Raw genomic sequence first — 11,288 nt, forward strand, 5'->3', positions numbered from 1 at the left:
CCAAGCGGTTCACACTCACGTCCTTCCACAGTGTCCCAAGTGCCGGGCGGGTCACTCCCACATCCTTTCATGGTGTCTTAAGTGCCATGCGGGTCACGTTCACGTTTTTCCACATTGTCCCCAGTGCCGGGTAGGTCATGCTCATGGGACATGTGTCCCCTCTTCGCCTTCCAAAGGCAGAAATATCCTGGAAACCTCCCACGGCTGATAAGAATGCTACAGGCTCTTTGTGCTGTTAGAACTGATACAGTTACATATGCTCCCTGATGCTGCACAAAGGGAGAGCATGGCACCTCACTGCCGTCCTGCTCCCCTCCCTGGGATCATTGCCTGGCACAGGCTAGCACCAGAGAGGGTGCATGGGACAGCAAAGAGTTGACAAGGGCTCTGTGATAGGAGCTATCACTAGTCAGCTGACATGCACTACTGGGACTAGGAGGATTGGGGCTCAGATTCTCCCATGAACACTTCAGCCAACTCTTAACTAAGTGTCATTCAGACACTGAATCCACATTGCTGAGCTACTTGACTTCACCAGGTACCTTTGCTAACTTGAGATCTGGGGTTCGCATGCAGTGTGTGGGGGTTTGTGTGAGGGGTTCGGTCAAAGAGACCCCCCTTGGGACTGTCATCTGATGTGCTGAGATTACCTCTGAGCCCGTTTCCCCTGCCATTTGGGACTTCAGAATCCTGTCTTGTTGAGCCAGACACTCCAGTCTCTTGCAACACAGACCCAGGGTCTGAACCACGCCCCCAAAGCTGCAGCCTTTAACCCAAAACTGCTCAGCAGGTCACCTATCTCCAGCACCCAGACACCCAGTTCTCAATGGGATCCAAGCCCCAAATAAATCCGTTTTACTCTGTATAAAGCTTATACAGGGTAAACTCATAAATTGTCCACCCTCTATATCACTGACGGAGAGATATGCACAGCTGTTTGCTCCCTCAGGTATTAATACATATTCTGAGTTTATTGTGGAAGCAGAGCAAGGCCTGACAGGGATTGGAAAGGAATTTCAAATGCAAACAGTCTTTGTTAGCAAAAGTCAGGCTAACTGTAACCCTAATAACGCGAGATTTGTAGAAGTGAGGATTGCGTGAGGCGAGTGGGAAAGAACTGTGTGAGAAGTTGTTGCGACCTTGTGTAGATAATGTGTAGATAATATGGAATGTAGACTAGAGTCTAAATAAGTGAGAAACATAAGATATCAGGATGACCTATGTATAAACAAAATGCAGCTGTTGCTTATTATTGTCTGTAACAAAAGGTATAAATGCTTGCTGTAATTGTTTACCTGTAGAGAGACCTGCCTAGGAGGGGGAGACCCTGTGTCCTAGTGCACTCTCTCCCTCTACGCAATTGCTTGAGAAAATAAAGTATCTGACTTTGCTGCACCCAACCAAAGAGTGAGAACTGTGTTTTTCTCCGACATTATCAATAAACAAAATTGATTTTATTAAGTATAAAAAGTAGGATTTAAGTGGTTCCAAGTAATAACAGACAGAACAAAGTAAGTTTCCAGGCAAAATAAAACAAAACATGCAACTCTAAGCCTCATACATTAAGAAACTGAATACAGGTAAATCTCACCCTTAGAGATGTTCCAATATGCTTCTTTCACAGACTAGACTCCTTCCTAGTCTGGACCCAATCATTTCCCCTGGTACAGTTCTTGTTAGCTTCAGCTCAGGTGGTAACTCCGGGGATTTCTCATGACAGGCAGCCCCCTTTGTTCTGTTCCACTCCCTTATATATCTTTGGCACAAGGCGGGAATCCTTTGTCTCTCTCTGGGTTCCCACCCCTCCTTCCAAATGGAAAAGCATCAGGTTCAAGATGGATTCCAGTACAGGTGACATGATCACATGTCACTGTAAGACTTCATTACCCACTTGCTGGCAGCCACATATACAGGAAGGCTTACAAGTAAACCGAGTCATTTACAACCAATTATCCTGGTTAATTGGAGCCATCAAGATTCTAAACCACCATTAATGGCCCACACTTTGCATAATTACAATAGGACCTCAGAGTTATATATCATATTTCTAGTTTCAGATACAAGAATGCTACATTTATACAAATAGGATGACCACACTCAGTAGATTACAAGCTTTGTAATGATACCTCACAAGAGACCTTTAGCACAAAGCATATTTCAGTTACATTATATTTACACTCATTAGCATATTTCCATGAAACATATGGAGTGCAACGTCACAAAGGGTTTCTTTGGAAGGTAGTGAATAGCCTTTATTTACTGAATAGTATTTATTTACTGGGCTGAGGTTTCCAAAGCTACTTAAGGATATGATTCCCTGGGAAAGCCCCACCTCAGTGCTGGCCAACAGGACAAGCGGGGCTGGGTGGGAGTGGTCACAGCAATGCCCCGCCCACGGGGCAGGAGGGAGCTATAAATACTGGACCAAGCATCCCTCCAGCCAGCCTGCACCTGCAGCAGCTTCCAGCTCCACGCGTGTCCCTGCAGAGACGGCATGGGTGAGTCTGGGCTCTCGGAGCAGGACAGCAAATGTGCCACTCCACTCTCTGCACTGCTGTATGCACCTGCATGTCCGAGAAAGCTGCTGTTTCCTCTCCTGCCACCTTGCTTTACTAGGGAGTCTCTGACCCCTGCTATTTCTGCTCCCAGTGCCGCAACCTCTCCCCAGAACAACACTTCCCATGCCACAGCCTTTGAGTGCCTATGACAGCCGGTGCTCTTGAGGGGAGCTGGGGGAGTTGGGGGCATATTGCTTTATATCCTTGTACATGAGTCTGGAGTGCCGGAGGGCCCGTTTGACAAAATCCAAATCAATCAGTAACTTGCTGTGTTTCCTGCCCTTCTAGGAAATAGCACAGTGGCATCAAATGGGCAGTGCAGCGATTTAATTGCCTGCATTATGCCCCTTGCTGTGCATGTGCACGCTGCTCCGCCTCGGGGGTGGCCCTTCCTTCCAGGGAAGTCATGAACGAGGAACCACCCCTCGCTGTATTGGCTTGTGCACTGAGTTGCCAGTACCACTAACGTCCATCAACCTTTCCTGGCCTAATGAATGGCTCAGAGTAGGTGAACAGGTACAAGTGTGTGAGAGCGAAAACTAACCAGAAACTCACACAAAATGGGTCTCTCCTAGGGAGGAGTCTAGCGCAGGCAATGCTGCACTACTAGACAAACCATCCCTGCCTAGAAGGGACAGTCCCCGTTTGCGGTTTTCCCCACCCCAGTCCTAGGAAGCTCTCCTCTTCGTGCAGCCGGCTCCGCTAACTGTGGGAGAGCTCTCAGGTGCTGGCAGGAAGGCAGCGAGAAAGTGTCTGAGCCTGCTATGGTGAGATACATTCTCCTCTTCCTGGAGAGAGGCCCCAGCATCAAGGTTTTCCTGCAGTTTGGGACATATGGGAGCCACTGTGTTGTACACTCTTTATTTGTATTCACACAGAGAGCACTAAAACATGGAAATAGAAGCTCTGAATTAAAATTAAACTGACAAGGAGGAGAACTCCACGGTAGCATTAAATACTAAGATACATGTGTTAGTAACTGCATTTAACAGTCAAAGGGAGAGAACACTTCAGCCAGCCTATAAACCAGGGGGCGGCAACCTTTCAGAAGTGGTGTGCCAAGTCTTCATTTATTCACTCTAATTTAAGTTTTTGCGTGCCAATAATACATTTTAATGTTTTTAGAAGGTCTCTTTCTATAAGTCTATAATATATAACGAAACTATTGTTGCATGTAAAGTAAATAAGGTTTTTAAAATGTTTAAGAAGCTTCATTTAAAATTAAATTTAAATGCAGAGCCCCATGGACTCGTGGCCAGGACCACAGCAGCGTGAGTGCCACTGAAAATCAGCTCGCGTGCCCTGCTATAAACCATAAAACCAAAGCAGCTGTCACTGTCCCTGTTAGAATGTTGGCGGTTCCTTGCAGGACATGGATGTGTGCGCAGTTATGCCAAGTGCCATGACTTCCCTGTTTGTGCCTCTGAAAACCAGCACCCCTAGTTCCAGTCCATGCAGCTGAGAGCCATGTCAATGCAGAAGAGCTACCCACCTGTAGGGCCTTGCAAACTCCCTCTACAGGCTCTGCTTGTAACCACTTCACTTGGTGAGGGAGGGTTGTTCCTGATGCTGTTCACTTTTGTTCTGGGTTAAGAATTTTTCGCTGTTGTTGGCTCTTGAAGCAATAATGTACCCTGTGGATTTGTCCAGTTGGTGAGTCTGGTGTGACTTTGCAGGAGCTGCTTCAGTTGTGATTCTCAGCTCCTTGAAGGGAGGGTTTGTATTTCTAGTGTCACTCCATCTCTTTCTTTTTTCAGCTGCCCAGCACCTCCTGCTCCTCACCTGCCTGCTGGCCCTGTCAGCCACCGTTCTCACCCTGGACATAGAAAACCTGAATATCTTCAATGGAACTTCAGATAAAATTCTGAACCTCAGCCCAGCGGATCCTGTGCCTGGTATGCAATTTATCTCTGCTGTCCTTAAACACTGCTCTTCTGAGGTCCTGGAGGCCCAGACCCTCCACACAGACAGAACATGAGCAAGAGGGACCAGGTGTTATTGTGTTAGAGAGGGACAAAGCAGTTCAGATCCAGTAAGAACCTCTACAGACCTTCATCCCAACTCAAACCAAACCCCAGCAGTTTGAGATTTGGAAATTCAGACCATTTCTTCATTCTGCATTCTCTGGCTTCAGCAAAAATTCCATGAGAGCGTTGTTCTCTATATTTCTGTCCCATCCAATACCAGGAAGTACCCCAAATCTTTGTGAAAGGAGCTGATCATTTCATGAGTCTTCAGCCCACTTTCAGAGAAACGATGCATAAGATACCCAACCAAAGTGCCCTGCCTTCTGTGGGTCACCCAGCACAAATCATATTGAGGACCGGGCGTTAACTATGCCACAGCACGGTGAGGCTCTGCTGGGAACTTTCCCTTCTGGAACCTAACGTTAGGGCTACCTCTGAAGTGGTAGCACGGCAATCACCTGTCTACCTGGCACCCACCAGCCTGAGGGAACCAATTTTCAAATCTGCCTCTGGGATTTGGGTGCCCAATTCTCATTAAATTCATGGGAACTGCTGCCCAAATCCCTGGGGGACCCTGCCAATCTCAGGCTCCAGACACAGCAGAGCAGGTGAGAAGAAAATTCTGACATTTTGAAAATTCCTTTTACCCCGAATGAGAATGAAAAGTCAGAATTTTAAATTTCCTGTAAACCCCCAAAGTCATAATATAAAACTAGGCAATGAAACGATGAGGTAGCCTAGGCTGGTAGCAATGTAATTACAGCATCTTCCGTGGCCACACCTTGCATCCTCCTGCCACCAAAGCAGTGACCACTAGACAGCCAGAGAACTTTTCGCTGTTTTGATGACTTTCTCTGCCCTGTGCTGATTGGCCATTTGCTCCAACCCCGCCCTCACAATCTCTTCCCCTCAGCTTCACTCCACACCTGCCCCTCTGACCTCTGCTCCCCTGCCCAGGGCCCCTAATCCCTTTCCCTTCACGTCTCTTTCCATTAACTGAGCCCCTCTGAACTAAATTCACCCGCACAAAACTGTGGCACTACCATGCTGTTTGCTGCCATCCCATTGCGCCCTCTGCTGGTGCTGGTGTGTTCTACACCTTCCCCCATGCTGTGTCTGGCAGGTCTATCTGGATAGTCAGCTCTTCGGGACAGGGACCATCCACTCTACTCTGTTTGTGTACGGTCCGTACCGTTTGGCTTGGACTGAGGCACTACGGCAATAATATAATTAATAAATCACTCCTGGTTCCAGCTCTCCAGACTCCTGCACGTGCACAATGGTGATGTCCGCCCACCTTCTGGCATGAATCACTGACCCCCAAACAACTCCACCAGATTCCCACTCATTTCAGGAGCCAGTTCAAATAGCAACCTCCATATTTTTTAAATCCTCCATGAATTTACTCTTGATCCCATCCTAGAAATGTTCTCTCTTTATTTCCCTTCCAGCTCTCCCTTCTTCTCCACCAGTGCCCTGCTCCACCCTTCAGACAATCTTCTCACCATCACTGGTGGAAGAGCTTTCTTCTCTTCGCCGCCTGAGGCCTGGATCAGCCGCCCCATCACTGTAGCTCATCAGCTCTCCAGCCATTGCTTTTCTTCCCCCTTGAACTCTTCCCTTACCCAGCTTGCCGTTATTTAGCATTTGATTCTGTAAATTTGGAGGTAGAATTTGTCCCAAAGATGCTAAACAGGGAAAAGAAAGCCCTAGTGTTGGAATCACCCCGGTGGGAGGGTGGTCACAATAAACATCAGTTTCTTCACCAGGCTATGAAATAGCAGCTGCTGCAGCTGTTCTCCGATTGTTTCATCTCTGTCTGTGTAGTGCACACTGTCCCAGAGAATGTCAACTCACAACAGGACACTCCTCTGAGCAGAAACTTCTTGTTTCGTGGTGCCTCTCCATGCACTAGTCTCTGCCATTCTTGGCACTGCCGACTGGCACTGATACCCTGATGCACTGAAACCATGTTCCTTCACACACTACCTTGCCACTGTACGTCCTGTTTGGGTCTCGCTGAGGATAAAAATGGCTGGTACAGTGGAGCCGGTTCCTGGATGCCTACTACACACTGGGTGCACAAATCACTCATAGCAAGGGAAGCAACAGCCTGGATATGAAGCAGTGCCAGCACCACTGAAGCAGAGAGTATGCCCTGGATTAGAGCTACCCTTGGCTAAGCGGGAGCTGAGGGTGGGAGCCTCAGACAGTTCCACGCAGGTTTATCTGATACGGCATCACCTAAACTGTGAGGAGTCTCAAAGGATTTAGGAGAAAGATGAGAAGTAAAGAAGTGGCCGGAGTTATCTGAGCACAGTGATACTGTCCAGCAGATAAACCTCTTTCCTGGGGCTGGAATAGGGTCTGATATCTCTGCTCTGTTCTCGTCCATACAGTGCACAGTGCAGAACACAGCCGGGGGAAGCGGGCCAGTGAAACCCGACCACCAGCAGGACGTGGTAAGTATCTCACTGTGGAATAGCTGTCTGCTCAGTGCACCTCCTGCTAGCTGAGAGCCCAGAAGAACTGGAGATAGCTCTATTCAGCTAGCGTCAGGCTTCAAAAGGCTGGCAGAGGGCAGGACACGCCATAAGTAACAAAAAATGAACATAAGTTCCTGGAGGATAAGTCCATCAATGGCTATTAGCCAGGATAGGCAGGGATGGTGTCCCTAGCCTCTGTTTGCCAGAAGCTGGGAATGGGCGATAGGGATGGATCACTTGATGATTGCCTGTTCTGTTCATTCCCTCTGAAGCATCTGGCATTAGCCAGTCGGAAGACAGGATACTGGGCTAAATGGACCTTTGGTCTGACCCAGCATGGCCGTTCTTATGTGACAGTCAAAGTGAATAGTTTGCATAGGGTTACCATACGTCCTCTTTTTCCCGGACATGTCCGGCTTTTCGGCACTCAAACCCCCGTCTGGGGGGAATTGCCAAAAAGCCGAACATGTCTGGGAAAATGGCGGCTCTGCTCCGCCCCTGACTCTTCGGCTCTGTTTAAGAGCCGAGCTGCCCGAGGGCTATGGGCTTCAGGAATCCCCCTTGCCTCCGGACCCCAGCCGCTGGCCGGGCACTTGCCCTCCCGGGCTCCGGCGGCGCAGGGTCCGGAGGCATGGGGGCTGCCCGAAGCCGGTAGCGCTGGGGCAGCTCGGCTCTTAAACAGAGCCGAAGAGTCAGGGGAGGAGCAGAGCCTCCGGCCGCGGGGGCGGAGTTAGGACGGGGAAGGGGCGGAGTTGGGGCGGGGCTAGGGTGGGGAAATGGGCAGGGCCAGGGCCCGTGGAGGGTCCTCTTTTTTTATTTATTAGATATGGTAACCCTGAGTTTGCAAATTCATTGGCTGAAAGCATCTGACATGTACTTGCAAACTACAAAACCATGAACAGAACACAGGGATGGTTTGTGAATTATCTACTAACCAAAAGGGGCTAAATTAATAATAGGATTGATAATGAATACTTCACCAGCCCGGAGAAAAAGTAATAGGAGAGAGAAAAGACAAAGCACAGAAATAAGAAACGGAAGTACTCGTGGCACCTTAGAGACTAAGAAATTTATTTGAGCATAAGCTTTCGTGGGCTACAGCCCACTTCTTCGGATGCATAGAATGGAACATATATTGAGGAGATATATGTACACACACATACAGAGAGCATAGACAGGTGGGAGTTGTCTTACCAACTCTGAGAGGCCAATTAAGTAAGAGAAAAAAAACTTTTGAAGTGATAATCAATATAGCCCAGTACAGACAGGTTGATAAGAAGTGTGAGAGTACTTACATGGGGAGATAGATTCAATGTTTGTAATGGCTCAGCCATTCCCAGTCTTTATTCAAACCTAAATTGATTGTGTCTAATTTGCATATCAATTCGAGTTCAGCAGTTTCTCGTTGGAGTCTGTTTTTGAAGCTTTTCTGTTGTAAAATAGCCACCCGCAGGTCTGTCATTGAATGACCAGACAGGTTAAAGTGTTCTCCCACTGGTTTTTGAGTATTATGATTCCTGATGTCAGATTTGTGTCCATTAATTCTTTTGCGTAGAGACTGTCTCGTTTGGCCAATGTACATGGCAGAGGGGCATTGCTGGCACATGATGACATATATCACATTGGTAGATGTGCAGGTGAACAAGCCCCTGATGTTATGGCTGATGTGATTAGGCCCTATGATGATGTCACTTGAATAGATATGTGGACAGAGTTGGCATCAGGCTTTGTTGCAAGGATAGGTTCCTGGGTTAGTGTTTTTGTTATCACTTCAAAAGTTTTTTTTCTCTTACTTAATTGGCCTCTCAGAGTTGGTAAGACAACTCCCACCTGTTCATGCTCTCTGTATGTGTGTATATATATCTCCTCAATATATGTTCCATTGTATGCATCCGAAGAAGTGGGCTGTAGCCCACGAAAGCTTATGCTCTAATAAATTTGTTAGTCTCTAAGGTGCCACAAGTACTCCTGTTCTTTTTGCGGACACAGACTAACACGGCTGCTACTCTAAAAGAAATAAGAAAGTAAGTGGTGTCATGCTGCAGAGGAAAGAGAGTTAAAGAAATGCAAGAAAACACCAAGCAAAATAAATAGGACTTTTGGCTCATTAATTTATATTTGATTCATTTCTGCTCCTTTATGTTATGCACTTCCTTGCAGATGAGCTCTGGGGGCTGAAATTTTGGAGGAAAGGGATGGGGCAGCATTTCTGAGCACACTTCCACTATTAATATTGCTGGCTGCTCTGGATTCTAGGGTTAAGTAATTGGAGAAATAAATTAAAATTCCCCCAAGCCCTTGAGGCTGATGGAAGCTTAGCCACCTCTCAGGAGAGAATCCAAACGGAGGCGGCCACACGTTTGGGGTGAGCCAGACCGGGGACAGGCCAAGCTCCCAGCAGCTTCCAATCTGCCAGCTCCTCGCAGGAGGTGATGGTTTTCAAACTGGGTGGCGTGCTGGGAGGACATGTCCCCCAGTTTGAAAACCTCTGTGCTAAAGGGAAGGCTGAAATCTGGTGGGACACATCACCCCACATGCCCCCCATGAAGACCCCACTTTTATGGCCCCATGGCTTTACACGCTGGTTGGCTGCCCCACTTGCCCCACCCTTTTTACAGCCCTGTTGAATATTTTAGTGTCTAACTTCAGGGGATTTGGTTAAATCTGCCTCTCTCTCCTGCCATCAGCCTGGCCCAAGGACTGCAGTGAGATCCCCTCAGGCAGCCCCAGCGGCATCTACCTCATCCAGCCCACAGGATTGCACCAGCTCGTGGTGTACTGCGACATGAACGAAACAGCCGGGGGCTGGACGGTCCTCCAGCGGAACCGGCGCGACACACAGATCACCTGGGCTGAGTCCTGGAGCACCTACAAGTACGGCTTTGGCAACGTGCACGATGACTACTGGCTGGGGACGGAGTACATCTATCGGATCACCAAGCAGAAGGTCTACCAGGTCAGGTTTGTCATCCACGATTCATCCGGCACCATGAAATATGCAGACTACAACCTCTTCGGTCTGGAAGACGAGTCCAAAGGCTACAGGCTGAGGCTGGGCTCTTACACTGGGACTGCAGGGGACGCCATGACTTCAAACAATCCTGGCGTCGTGCATGACAACATGAAGTTCTCCACTAAAGACCTGGATCAGGACACTTACAGTGGGAACTGTGCGTCTAGCTATAGTGGGGGCTGGTGGTACTCGGCTTGTTATTCTGTTCGACTGAACGTCAAAGGGAGCATCACTTGGGGTAGTATCTGTAGTGGGAACTGCCAAGCCTCTGCCATCCTCATCAAACCAGCATCCTACTGTTAGTCACCCCTTCCCCACCCTCCTGTCTGCAGTGAGGCCAACCCCTGCTCCACGAAGGGATGGAACAGGATCAAAGTGTGTTATGGCCAAACCTCCCACCTTGCTGGGGGAAGTTACCTAGGAAACGGGGCCACTTTCCTTCTCCTCTCCCTCCCTGCAGACTTTCCGAGCTCTTCTCCACTTGGCCCTTCCCCTTTCGGCTCTGGGTTGATTCATTTTAAATATATTAAAAATCAGAACAATTGTTTGCAAAAATTGTTGTTTCCAAGCATGCCATGTGTGGGGGAGAAAACACACTCAGCACTGCCGTGATTGTTCATTAGATTCAAAGAGCGCCCCCAGAGGTCACCAGAAACAGGACACCATAAAGGCTGAAGAATTCTCTCACTCTGTGTCTCCTCTGTAGTGGGTTTTGAAGCTTCAGAATAAAATTGTATTTCCAAAAGTTCTCTCCAATTGGCAGATATCCATTCCACGTCTCGGGGGCTCACCCAGTCTAACCTAGCTAGAGAAGCCATTCCTAAGGCCAGATCTTTGGGATTGCAGTGCAATGGCCATTAATACAGAAAAACTAAAATTTCCAAATAAGGAAATTAAGTCCAGGTGTCTGAGTTTAAACGCGAGAGATGTGACTCAGTGTAGGACATTTAAAAAGGGTTTTCACATTGGAATATCCTCTTCTTAGTAAAAGAGAGAACGATAGTCACGCATTATGGAGTTGTGGTTATGACTCAATACCATCGCTACATCTGTATAGCACTTTCTGTTGTATGACTTTGACAATCCCTTCCTGTCCTTGCAGCTGGGTGGACACCCGCTCCTGCCCTGACAGGTTGGAAAAGCCCTGCAGAGGGCTGGGGCAGGGCAAGATAAAACCCTGGCTGATTGGGGGAAGTGGTTGCAGCTGGGGCCATGCCCCAATCAGGTGTCAGCTGGCCTATATAAGAGGCTAGGAGCCAGGAGC

The 11,288-nt window shown here is 48.2% G+C and overlaps 1 protein-coding gene across 1 annotated transcript; it reads left to right on the forward strand.

The window, feature by feature from the left end:
* Positions 1–2,193: 2,193 nt before the first annotated feature.
* On the forward strand, positions 2,194–10,909 carry LOC101931321 (fibrinogen-like protein 1-like protein). Its single transcript, XM_024111333.3, has 4 exons — positions 2,194–2,498; positions 4,316–4,453; positions 6,925–6,987; positions 9,699–10,909. Exons 1-4 carry the CDS (start codon positions 2,495–2,497, stop codon positions 10,325–10,327), a joined length of 834 nt encoding a protein of 277 aa, XP_023967101.2. The 5' UTR covers positions 2,194–2,494; the 3' UTR covers positions 10,328–10,909.
* The last annotated feature ends 379 nt before the right edge of the window (positions 10,910–11,288 follow it).

The sequence above is a fragment of the Chrysemys picta genome, chromosome 19, assembly GCF_011386835.1.
Source record: "Chrysemys picta bellii isolate R12L10 chromosome 19, ASM1138683v2, whole genome shotgun sequence".
Taxonomy (NCBI): domain Eukaryota; kingdom Metazoa; phylum Chordata; order Testudines; family Emydidae; genus Chrysemys; species Chrysemys picta.